This window comes from Desmodus rotundus, chromosome 8 (genome assembly GCF_022682495.2).
Source record: "Desmodus rotundus isolate HL8 chromosome 8, HLdesRot8A.1, whole genome shotgun sequence".
Lineage (NCBI taxonomy): Eukaryota > Metazoa > Chordata > Mammalia > Chiroptera > Phyllostomidae > Desmodus > Desmodus rotundus.
This window is the reverse complement of record NC_071394.1, coordinates 35,778,462-35,791,942: the sequence shown is the minus strand read 5'-3', so window position 1 is coordinate 35,791,942 and position 13,481 is coordinate 35,778,462. Positions and strand designations below refer to the sequence as shown.

The following is a 13,481-nucleotide window of genomic DNA, read 5'->3' as shown; positions in this document are numbered from 1 at the left end:
GGCACAAATCCCATTCATGAGAGCTCCACCCTCATGACCAAATCACTTCCCAATGGCCTTACCTCCTGCTACTATCACTTGGGGCCTTAGGTTTCAAAATATGAGTTTTCAGGGACACATTCGGTCTGTGGTAACCTCTTCATTCTTATCCCACCTTTTGGGACTAAGATGTAGATTACAGAGAGGGAGATGGGAAAGGCAGGAGAAAACTAAACGTGGGGTTGGGGTGAGCACACCTCATCGATACTGTGAGCTATGCAGGGGGAACTGTTATTATCTCTGTTTTATAGATGAAAAACACAAATTTTTTAAAAAGGGTAAATGATGTGCTCAAGCCAGTCTGTGGCAAAATCAGACGTTGTCCCACAAGTTCAAGTACAGGGCTCTTTCTCTTCTCATTCTTATCCTCCTAAGCCCTGCTGTGGGAATATTGTTATGAGTCTTATGTCTTAAGCTTCATGTCGTTCCTATGAAATTAGTGTACTGATGAGTAAGAACCAGCACAATTCGCATTTTAGTCACCAAAGGCCTGAAACCCAGAGAGATGAGGAGCTTCAGCTTAAAACAAAGGACATCGCTGCCCTTCCAACAGTAGGACAGAACATTGTCCCTTCTATTCCTCTCAGCAGCCGTAAATGCATAGTTATGAGTTGTATTATAGAATAATTTTTGGTAGTGTTTCCCAATAAAAAATCACACGGATCAATCACATGGCAATAGAGGCAGAGCAAGGCAGTGTTACAGACCAGCATTAATCATCGCGCAGCTATAAAAAAGAAGGTGCTTGGTGCTTACTTCACTGCTGCACATGAGCTCAGCCAAGGGAACAGGTGTGACTCCTGCGCTCCGTCCTCTGCATCTAGCCAGGCTATCCGCCGAGACCAGAGGCGGCGTTCAACACCAGTGTGGCTGTCAGCTACTGAATGGAGACAGACCCATCTTCAGCCCGCTCACCTTTCACCCAGGCCTCAGCTACTAAGATCCCTTCAGCCCTCAGGAGGTCAGAAGGCAGGCATTAGTGTCTGTTAGTATCTCCCCAGGAGGCCAGAGGATGCAAATTATGAGGCTACATAAAGGGAGGCATATCTTGACTGCACGCAGACATCGTTTCTGTTTCTCTGTCTTGAAAGCATCAGTGTCACAGCCAGTGCTCAGCCTCCGTGGAGCTGAGGAGACAGTCTCTGGAGCAGGCCACCTGGATTTCTCTCTGGGCTCTGTGTGGCCCCCTGCACGTTATTGAAGGCTCTACACCTCAGGGTTAACATCCGTAATGTGGGAATAATCAACAGTAGCACCACTGCAGAGGGTTATTGTCAGGATTAAATGAGTTGATGTGTGTGGAGCACTCTGAGAACCTGAGAGTAAGTATAAAATCAGTGTTTTCTTTTCCTGTCTACAGCATCTCATGGCCTTGGAAATGCTCTAAGCCACTTAGGTCACGTAAAATAAGACAGTCACTAAAGTCTCTTCCAGCTGTAGGCTTCCCTGATTCTCTGTCCAACCTAGAATACTTGTCCAAGTGTGGTCCACAGACAGGGAGCTTGTTAGAAGTGCACGTTCTCAGGTCGTTCTCTGGAACTACTAAGTCAGCATCTTTGGGCGGGCCCAGGATTCTGGCATTTAACGTGTCCTGCAGGTGATGTTCAAAGTTGGGAAGGATTGCCTCAGAATCTCCTCTTCACTGAGAATCTTCGAGCCAGGTGCCTACTTTTAGGAACCCCAGAGATGGAGCTTCAGTGGTCACGGTGACGGCAGGGCCCAAATGTCTTCATTGATACCTTTGACATGGGGACTAGTTGGAAGCAGAGTGTTGGCGGGGATTGTTAAGGACCTCAACACCATCAGCTCAGTTAATTAAGAAAAGAGTGATTCTTAGAATGAGGTGAGTCCTGGCTGGGGCAATTCCAAAGATTTGAATTGGGCTAAGTTTTAGCATGTCTTTATACTATTTGACCTTAGATCAGATTTCCACCTACTGGGCCAAATTCGCAGTCCAGATGAGGCTATAAACTGGCATTTGTACCTTTGTGATTCAGGACCTGGAAAGATGGCTTCCAACTGTAATTTTTTTTTAATTTGAATTTAGCTAAGCCAATAAAGGAAACTCCGAGAGCTCATTCTTTGAAATAAAGAGACTATTAGGCAATGAAAATTCATCCGCAAATGTTTTCCAAGTTTTTCAAAAATTCAGGATATTCCAATGAGTAAGCACTGTGGGTATCTGAAGAGAAGAGGGGACTAAGAGACAGACTTCAGCAGGTGCCTGTCACTCTCTCCCAGGACCATGTCCCAGTCATCTCTTCATCTCCAGGATGCTTCCCCCTGTGGGATCAGCCAGAACAAAATGTAATGTTTCTAAAATGAACTTCTTTGCTCTATAGGGCATATTTCTTTTTAGTTATGTTTGGACCAACAGTAAAACAACTTTTTCAGTCTTTCTTCCCATGCTGAAAGCTTTGAGGTATTAGTCAACTCGTGGTCTTCCGATGCGTTACAGTGTCTCCTGGGTCTGCTTTGTAGAGCCGCTCTAGTTTTAATGACACAATCCAGTTCAGCTTCTTACCATCTTGTGGCTTGATGGCTTCCGTGACCTCTGGGCTGTATCCTTCATGGGCCAGCCTATTTTTCCTCTGCACGTTCCCCCGTGGCCACATTGCCACAGCAACACCTCTCAAAGACTTCTTTTCTTACTGGGTTGTTTATGCCTTTGACAAAGAACCTACTCGGCCTTTATTTTTTTTATTCTATGCAATCCAAATATCTCTACCCAGCCTCCAAGCTCTTCGCTAACTCTGCTTCCCACATTTCAAGAGCATTCTCCGTATTCTATTCAATTCCAGGAAATCAATGTGGGGTACTCATCACTCCACTTCTTAGCATCCTCTCCATTCTCCCAACAACCCACTTCACCCATTGCACGTTTTCTCCCTCCCTCTCTTTGTCCTCAGCTCTTGTTCCAAGACCCTATTAAACATTCATTCCAGGTCCCCTCTTACTTCAGAGGTGCTGCTACTGCTATACCCACACTCTGACATGTATGTCGCTTTGTAGCTATCCCTAGGATTTTTATATGTAGGTTCTTTTCTAGGTAGCTTACTACTGAAGACCAGAGGCAGAAGAGAATTTTCCATTTCCTTTGTTAACAGTTGGGGACCAGCCCAGAGTGCAAAGCTGATAGAACGTTCAGCATGAAATAGGTGCTCCTGACACGTTATTTGCTGATCACAAAAATTTTGTGGAGTCCCCTGAACACACCACCCAGGGGAGGAAAAGCAGTTAGGATCCTCCTAAGTGAGGCGTATTTCAGGGAGTTCTAATGAGACCCAATTAGAAATCCTTCTGTTTGCGTATGTTTCATGTGAATAGTAAAAGCTAGTATGTGAGAGAGAAAAAAGCAGGGAAACTGTGGCTTTTTGGACGGTGGCACACTTCTCTTCTGCTCTGAGGGCTTGCCTGGCTTGCATTACGATTTCCTTCCTTGCTGGAAAACTGCATAGACTTTCTCCCTTTCTTTGGAAGAAGTGGGACCTGTTGGAAATGTGAGGCTCCGGGATTCAAATGCAGTGGGCTTGGCTGTGGAACTCTGTAGTGCATTTCTTGACAAGTCCTGAAAAGACTATTGAATTCTGGCCTGTGCTTTTTCTGCAGTATTTGGATGTGTTTCAGCTGCAGTGTTTGGCTGGACAGAGTAATCGAAATAGAATTTTTTTCTTCCTCGGCAATCTTATCATTTTATCTTTTACAGTTGAAACGAAATATTTTTCTACCATGCAAATACTTTTGAGTGCAGTAAAATCACAGCTGTTTCACACGCAAACAACCTGTCTCTTAAAAGTGCATGTAAACAGGTGCAGCTATAAACTAGTGCCATCCTGATAGCGAAACTGGTAGGCATTTGGTGAATTTGCCAGAGGACACCAAGTTACACTGAAGATCTTTTTTTTTTTTCATTAAATACAGACATTTTGGAGGGACTTTTACTTAGTAGAAAAGAGGTTTTCCTCTTTTATTTCATGCGATTAAAACACTGGATCTAGTCATCTCTGCACTGTCACTAGCTTTGTGCGTGTGTCGTGGGCAGGGAGGCCTGATGCTCTGTGTAACAGGCTATTGTTCTCTGTAATCTTCAAAGGACAGCTGGCCTTTGAATCCGCTCCATATCTAGAATTCTAGCTTTAATTATCAGATTAACATGCATTTTTTTTCTTTGTGATTAAGGAGGAGAGAAGCTGGAGTGTGTTTATTATTCTGCAAAATACTTGAGATGGTAGGATCCCAGATGTTTAATTTTATTCTGGAAATGAGAGCAGGTCAAATTAATAGACTTCTTCAAACCAAGGGAAGGAAATTAATTAATCAGGAGAACAGAGTCACTGAGTGACAAGACATAAATGTCGTTCGTGTGGCGCGCTCTGCCATACGACTCTGGAATTGTGCCTTTCAGGGTCCCTGCAAGTCATGAACAAAACGAGGAAGATTATGGAGCACGGAGGGGCCACCTTCACCAACGCCTTCGTGACCACACCCATGTGCTGCCCCTCCCGGTCCTCCATGCTCACCGGGAAGTACGTGCACAACCACAACGTCTACACCAACAACGAGAACTGCTCCTCACCCTCGTGGCAGGCCATGCACGAACCTCGGACTTTTGCTGTATATCTTAACAACACTGGCTACAGAACAGGTAAAGGCTGACCTTCCTGGCCCCGACCCTTCGATAAAACATCTTAGACACAGGGAAAGGCAGTGTGTAATGAAATGTACGACGTTCCGTCAGCTCCTCGATGGAAGTATTTAGGCTGTTCTCGTCTGTATCAGTACCCTCGTCATCCCTCACTTTTTCACTCCGAAGGATGTAGCAAGGAGAGGTGCCTTAGGGAAAACGCAGAATGATTCTCAGTGGACTTGTTATGAAAGTGTTTTACCCATCAGAGCACCTAGCATTTGGAATTTTCCAGGGGAACCTACCACTGATAAGTTTTCACCCCATTTGCCTGTTTACCTCAACCTCCCAAATCTCAAGGGATCATGGTACAGCCGGAGGCTTGTCTTAGATGTTGGCAAATTTCTGCTGATTGTTTCAGTAAGAAATCATCAACTGCTTAGCCCCTCCTCCAGGGTCTGGAACACAGATGATTACAATCACTTACTGAATTAATAAATCACTGAATGAACAAACCAATGACACATATCTTATTGATACATTTATCTAGTAAGATTTGGAGGATTTTTAGCTGACATTGTGGCCGTTTGAGGTTTCAAATGTTCACCTCCATCCTCCAAGAAAGGAACGCAATTGCTATACCTCCTCTCATTGTTTAATCTCCATAAGGCCTGAGGAAGGTTTGGGTTAGTTGGTCTTCTGAAAAGTGGGCACCTGTTTCAAGAGAGGTCATGAATATCACACCAGTCTTCCTGAGGAAGAAGCAAGGCTCCTTCCAATGAGGCTGCTCCCCCACTCCCCCGCCCCCCCTCCCCCGCCAACGCCCTCCCTCTGCCAGTGCTTAGGTGCTCTGGCATGTTTCATGAGGGGAAGCAAGGGTGTTTCTGGAGGGTGGCAGTGCAAAGTAGATTTTTCAGGACCACCTGCATTTATTCATAGGAATTAATGATGTTATCATTAACGTGTGTTGGAAATGATTTTACAGATTCTCTAGTCCAAAGATTTAAAAGTAAAGGATTTCAGACAAATGTATTCTGTAAAATCTCTTCAAAAAATGAAATCAATCTTTCCCCCTGATCTCAGGAAACATGTGGCCATTGGCTCCTTTGCAGAGCACCCCGTGGGCACTTCGTACTTGTTATTTATAGACAAAAATATTCACTGTGAATGTGACAGCATTGTCATTCACAGATATTTTAAGGTAGCCACTCACAGAGGAAGATCTTCCCATGAATCCCAAGGGTGTTTGCTTATACCTAGGAAAGAAACTGGGTTACTCAGAGTGCCTCATCCTGAGCGTGTTTTCTCACATAAGTGATTTAAATTTATAGCCCTTTCCATCTGAGAGCTCTAAAGCAATTTGCAAACCCATCAAGCATCCCTATAGGTTTACAGACAGCAAATGGACTTGGTTCTGTTTCATAACTAAGGTGGGGATTTCAAAAACTGTGTGACCAGCTCAGAAGCAAAATCAACAGGATCCACCTAATGCCTGGTTCCTGATTTTAACCACCCAGTTTTGTTTTGTTCCTGGAAAGTGTTGTGTGGGATCAGGACCTTTCAACTCCCGGGCTCCCTATAATTTAATCCCTAGCAGTGGACAAGCAGCTTTGAGGGTTGGCACTGTTACCAAATCCAGAGCAATGATGTCCGTGATAAGTGGAGATGCACAGTGACTCAGAGCACTCTACCAGGACTGGAGCGCTCAACTAGGGTTTGCTAATTTGTTTCAGGGCTAATCCAAGAAAGGGGGGAAAGAGGATATGAATAAGTTCTGGAGACATGGCATACAGCAGTGTGACTGTAGTTGACAAGATTGCATCGTATACCTGAAATTTGCTAAGAAGGTGGATCTTTGGCGTTCTCACCACAGGGTCGGGGTGGGGGAGGAAAATGGTAAAGGTGAAGTGATAGATATATTGGTTGGCTTGGTGGTGGTAAATATTTCACAATGTTTATGTATATTGGGCCATCAGGTTGTATACCTTAAAAGTATACAATTTTTGATTGCCAATTTTATCTCAATAAAGCTGGAGTGGAAAGGGGGAAAAGAAAGACATTAGCTACCCTATACCAGGCATTTTAGCTAAGTTTTGTCACCTGATTCTTACAGAAACCTTGAAAGAAAGGATTTGCCCATGTTAGAAAAAACAGTTACTCGAGAGAGTTAATTGTCCAAGAACACAGGCTAGTCGGTGAAAGAATGAATTCAGCACATCTGATTCCAAAGGCTTTCCTCTCCCCACTGTCTTACTTCTTTGCATGTGTATCTGTCATGCCTCACTCCCAAGTGCCCTACAGAGACACATAAAACAAAATAGGATACAGCACAATAAGGACCCTGGCAAATGGAAATGAAGAGACATAGTTAAAGTCAAGGCAAAGGTTAGTATAAAACCCACATGGCACAGAGTTATAGAGAAAGGCTGCATATATATAAATAAGCTACCTGATAGCAAAAGCAAAAATGGAAATACCACCCATTACACAGCACCCTGGGTCACAAAGATATAAACAACTCAGTTGCTTCTAAGCAGCATAATGTATTCTGGTACTTGTTTTAATTATGCTGTCCCGTATCCACCCTACAATGGATTGCAAGAGCTTGAATAAAACTCAGACATAATTTAGTTTGATTCCCTTGTTTTCGAACGAGAAAACTTAGACCCACAAGATTGAAGTGACTTGCCGAAGTGACACATCTGATGTTCTAATGGTGAGGCCAAGTGTCGGGGCTCTTTCTGGTGTGCTGGCCTGCCCTCACCGTTAGGTCTAGGACAAAACTGCACATCATAAGGCTTCGCCATGGCAAGTGTCTGACCTTTTGTTCATTCAGTTGTCTTTTCCAGGGAGAGGGGATTTGTTCTTGGAAACTAAGGCACATTCTGAAGCCAACCTTCTCCCCAGGGATCTAGGCTCTTAGGTAATGCTGAAATTTATGGTGACTCATCCTACAAAACAACAGGAATTTTTTAAAGGGTAACAAGGACTTACCCAAATACTTAGTGCAGAAAATAAATGTTGATGTGCTCACTAGTGAATCAGAACAATTATAAATGGAAGACTAAGATGGCAGTGGTAGAGATCTGTAGAGTTTAAGTTTATCTTTGCTGGGAACATACTGCAGTGTCTGAGACAACTGGGAAGTCAAGATGTCTGTGTGATGATAATTATTGATCTAAGCAGGGACAGTGACACAGTTGAAAATAGACAAATAAGCATATCAAGATGAGGGGCACCTTGGGAAATTAAGAGAATTGGTGAGTAGGTAGTAAACAGTGCAATTGTTTATGAGCCTCTAGACTAGTCAGGAAAGAGTCAAGGTATATTTTATTGTTTGCTTAATAATGAATACATTATTTGGAACATCTAGCTGAGGACCTAAGAAAAATAATGAAGGAACCTGAAATATGCATTATACATACATACCCATTGAGGGAAAACCCAAAGCCGCAATCAGATTTATGCAGAACAGCTCTGAGAAGACAAATTACTACGAGACTTATTTTGGGAGGAATCCAGAATACATGGATTTAAATGAATCGAATTGATCCAATATTATATTTACTGTTGTATGACATGATTTTTCTTTTTCAGAACTGAGGCATATTTTTGGACTGGCTATAGCCTAAAGTTTTCTAAACTTACTCATGGAAAATATGAGTCCGCAACAGCTTAAACGTTCGAGAAGGGGAAAACACAGTAACATGTCTATTGCATTTTATGTTCTGACAACTGACCTGGGAATGACATTGGATTATCTATCATAAAGATGAATATCCTGCCTGACTTCACGCTCAGAAGGTTTTTAGTTTAAATTTCTTGTGAGGGTTTAGACACGCATGTGAACCCTGGCATGGCTTTAAAGTAAAGGTGATAATCCACGTTTCAGAGGTAACATCGAGTGTTAGCAAAAACCCCCAACAAAAACTGAAGACGCCTGGAGTCCCGTCCTAGTTCTGCCTTTAATTTGCTGTGAGAACCTGTAGAGAGACCAGTTTTCCAACAGATAAAACCCAGAGATCGGATGAGAATGATTCTGAAGTTTTCCTTCCTGCCCCAAATTATACTGTAATTTTATTATAACCACTGTAATTATTATATTGAGTCATTTTTAAAATGTTAGTGTTCAAATTATAATCAGAACACGTGATATGTGAAATAGCGTGTGAATTAAATTGTAGTCTTGCTGACTCTACAGTACACGTCACCGGAGTGAAAGGGGCAATATTTAATAGAAAGCTACAATAAAGCCTTTTGTAGGGAATTCTTTTGTAACAAAACAATTTAGACAAATTAGTCAATTTTCTAATTTCATGTCTTTTTATATTATAACATTTATTTATGTTACTTATGGCAAGTATATTTATCCTCTAATATGGGATTTTTTAAATGGAGAGTTCACTTAAAGTAAGACAAACTAGTATTCTTATTTTCATGAATTATAGTATTATAGACTTGCATATTAAGTACATGAACATAGATATTTATTGAGCAATAGCGTGCTTACAACTATGGTCGACACTGGATATGAAGAGATATAAAATAAGGTCCCTGTCTTCATTAGACTTCACAATGGAATTGGGGAAACCAAACTCATATATACAAGTTGACATAAGAGGAAATCATGATTTTTAATTAGTTGAAAATTATGGATAATTTTAGTCACAACCAGTGAAATCCTATAACCCAAGTCTATCGCTTACATAGAGTAAAAGCTCAGCTAGTGTATCATTTGGTATGTTAAATAAGATTTCACTCCTCCACAGCATCAGAAATCTTTCGTGCAGTTACTATTGCTGACTTAAATGCCTTGGCCTCAGATAGTTCAAGGAAATTTTTCTATGTATTTTGGCACAGATAGTGCTGCATAGAGTAGCATGGCCTAAAGTCAAAAATAATTATAATCAGGTCTTTGTGATCTTTGTCCTGACACTTAACCCCCACATCACCTTCTCGAACAGCTGTGAAGGGGCGTGTTCAGTGGCATCCCAGAAAAGAAAGTGACATAGGAGGAGGATCGGTGCCACGGTAGGGAGGTATTCAGATAGTATAGTAGTGAGTTAAGTTGAATGACCAGTGTCAAAGGAGAGAAAATCTTCAAACTACACATAATATAATGGCACTGTGGGCAAGAAAGTAAAATTCACCTTAGGGAAGGAGAAAGAGATTTAATACATCTGGAGGAAAATAATTAGGAGCCCAGATAATCAATTGCAGAGCGCTGCCAGGAAGCGTAATGTTGAAAGAGGCCAGGGGTGATTACAAATGAGTCTCAATGTCAGGAGGCAACAAGAAAGGCCAGAGTCACTTGAAGCTGCCAACACGGGGTGTCGCTTTGTGACATATGAGGTCCCCGTCTCTCTTAGAATAAGTGTGATGGGTGAGGGCACATCTGGAAAACTGAGTACGTTCTTTACACTCCATTAACACAAAGACACCGAAAACCTGGAGGGAGTTCTGACGTGAATAATAAGCACTGCACAAAGAGACTTGCAAAAATGGCTTATAAGGGGAGGATGAAAGGGAAGGGAATAGCCATGGAAATGGGTAGAAAACAGTACAAAATAACCTCACCGAGAAAACAAGGAAGGAAGGGCTTGGTGTGGCTGCCCTGAGGGTAGGGGGGGAACCCAAGAAATAAAACTAAGAGTAGCAGGAAAACTTTTAAAACTAATCGAGCAGGGGAATGGAAGCCAAAGGAGAGAGAGTTTGTTGTCACAACGTAAGTCAGATCAGGAAAGATAATACTGTCACCTCTCAAGAAATGTTTGCAAATGCACAAGTACGGAACTCTAGGGTGAGTTGCAGAATGGTAAATTATTTAAAATCAGAACACAGAATTGAAAGGGTAAAGAAAACGGTGATGCTAATAATAACAATAGCAGTAGAAGCACTCTTTAAAAAGCCCTTGTTATGCGCCAGGCAATGTGTTAGGCACTTTATGTGTGTATTAGCCTGACAACAATCCTACCACTCTTATTGTTACCATCTTCGTGGCTTTAGGAAAAGGAACCCGGCGGGGTGGGGGAGGGTGGAGAAAATGAAGTCACTTGACTGTAGACACATAGCAGAACAAATAGCAAGCAGGATTGGAACCCAATCAGGCTGGGTTTTGTCCCGAACCATTATGATGTTTTACTTCTTTGAAAACAAAAGGAGAGAAAAATGGAATAAACCCCCAGGGATGAGGCGCAGGCCAGAGGAAAGAGCTGGGTCTGATGTTACTGAGTGGAAGGTTCCTGGAAACAGTTCCCTTCTGGAGAAATGCAGTTGGGGTGTGGTGTTGGGCAGCTGCCCGCGACTCCAAGTCTATGTTGGCTTTTGTCGGAAAAGGAAACTCATCTTGTGGTTTTGTGTGAAAAGGTGGTTAGTCTCTGAAGACAAGAACCCCTCATTAGAAGAATTCCCGCTGCACAGAGTCAGCTTGGAAGGAAATCCTGAGTCATATCTGGCGTGAGAGCCTCTGACATTTTGTCCTACCCCCATCGATGTGCTCCACGCCCTGGCAGAATCCTCAGACAAGGGCATTTGGCTAAGGGAGTGTTTGATTCATTTGCTCATTCACAGATTCAACAGATAAACATTCTTTCAACAAATAAGTACACATTGCCTGGAGTCAACTCTTCAAAAAAAAAAAATCAATCTGAGAAATGTCAACTTTGACTCTGAAGTTCTAGTCTATGAAAATATTTAGACCAACTCAAACGTTAAAATTATAATCCATGTGAATACACAAAATTTAACAAGTCTGGAACATGTAGAAGCCCAGAATATGTGGGGGTCCATGAACCCCAGTTCAGGAAACAGAATTTATGGAGCCCCTATACTGTGTGCGAGGATGGGGGTGGGGGGAACAGAGAGGAGGCAAAGGCAATGTTTGCCCTCAAAAACCTTACAATCCAAGAAGGATTGGCTGATGTGTGAACATGAGTCTACCACTAGGAAGAAAGAGAGGATGCCATTAAAGCCACAGGCACAAATTTGCTGCGGGGCAAAGCTCAGGAGTGCAACGGCATGTGCTGTGGCCTTGATTCGTAGAGAGGGAGATGAAGACAGTAGCACAGACATAGGTAGAAAGGTGGAAACCAGAGCAAAGCAGAGCTGGAGAGAGGGACATGAACAGAGAAATGCAAGATGGCTTAGAGAGAGAATGGTTTTGTTCCAACCCAAGGAAGGCCACGGATAGCATTCTATTGAATTAAACTGGTTCCTGCAAGCGACAAGCCTCCATCTAGATTGTGAGGAGAGGGGACGTGACCAGATCTGGCCTTCGGAAAGGCGGCAAGGTTCGGGAGTTATCCCCAGACAGTGTAGGGCCTACGGGTGGTGGCAACTGCCCGGCGAGGAGCAGGCGGAAACCAGGGAGGGCTTGGGGCTGCCATGCCTGGTTACCCAGCGGGTGACTGTGCCACTCTGGGAATTAAAGGACGGCTGAGAAGTAATTTGGAAGGGAAAAGAATCCATTCCATTTGGATGACCACATTAAAGGGCAAGCAAAACAATCAGGTGGAGATACTGAATATCAAAGGTGGAAGCAAGATAAATAGCTATCCCTTGGAGGCATGGAAATGATGTACAGTGGGTAAGGTTAAGGTTCAGAAATGTGTGCTTTAAGGGCAATACTAGTGAAGTGACTGGACTTGAGGGTCCGTTTTCATCATCCCAAGCCAGTCATCCAGGAGCTTCCTTTCCTGGGGTATGTAAGTAGAGGCACCTGTAAAACATTGTGGCTTAATGAAGCCAAGACGTGGCTTTGGTCTGGAAGGCAGAGGACATGGTCTCTCCCTGAAATTAAATATGGAAGCCTTCTAAAAATCAGAAAAATTAAAACTTGCATTGTGTGTGGATGTGTGTATAGATAGATATAGGTGTGTATGCACACACCTATACCTACACGCACATGTATCCCCATATAGACATAAATGAAATATAATGTTCTCTAGTCTTTCATAGTTGAGGGGAAGGCTGTGTGTGTGTCTAACAGCCTCTCTCTCACAGCTCTGCCAACAATACACTTACGACTACCTTCGGATAGTTACAGGGAATCCGACTTTAAGATCGAACCCATTTTGTTCCTGACACCCCAACACGCCTCACTGTCCACTGGCCCCTCTCTGATCCTTATCTTTGGCAGAGGACCGTATTCATGGGTTGCCTCTCCAAGAGGGTCGGTCAGTCACACAGTGGCCTTTCTTGGATGTGACATGCCGAAGTTACAAATGTGAAGTCCTTCCAGTGGCCTTTTCTGTGAGCAGTGGACTAGTTAGGGTGCATATACTTCAATTATGCAACTATTCTGTGAAAATTAGTCATCTATGTAACAGCTCTGGGTTGCCAGAATTTTTGATCGTAAGGTGTTAGCCATACCCATTTGTAAAATGCACATGACGCAAACACAGACGACATGAAATACGTGACACATAAAACGTTGACCGTGTCCCACGAAAACGACGTTTACCGTGGTCCCCTGGTTTAGCAAATTTGTACTCTCGGGCTGTGCACAAAGAAAGACAAGTTTTTCAGTGGTGTTTCTCTAATTCGCAACTCTCCAACAGTACGTTTAAAAACAAAATGTATTACAAAGGCTGAACTTGCACTTCTCCAGGATGTGCGTGCCCAGGAGTAGCATCCCAAATCCCACCCTGGCTCCTCCTCTGATTGTTACATCGGTTGACAAAAGGGCACGTTCTGCCCATGTGCCAGCAAAACCACAAGAGTAGCTGCCCCCAGAGTACCATGATCATTATAGCGATTCTGCCGAGCTGTAATCCATGCCCTTGGGGGCCACTTTTATTTATTCAAGAGGAAAATGTGT

The 13,481-nt window shown here is 43.1% G+C and overlaps 1 protein-coding gene across 6 annotated transcripts in view; it reads left to right on the top strand.

Moving 5' to 3' along the window:
- SULF1 (sulfatase 1) overlaps positions 1-13,481 on the top strand; it is a 147,847-nt gene that overhangs the window by 87,106 nt on the left and 47,260 nt on the right. For 5 of the 6 annotated variants that reach the window (XM_045181542.3, XM_045181539.3, XM_045181540.3 and 2 more), the window contains one exon: positions 4,445-4,684. In XM_045181542.3, coding sequence (XP_045037477.1) covers positions 4,445-4,684 — 240 coding nt within the window. Of the gene's footprint in view, positions 1-4,444; positions 4,685-13,481 lie in introns of those variants that run through there. The other variant, XM_053929761.2, reaches the window with a different exon arrangement.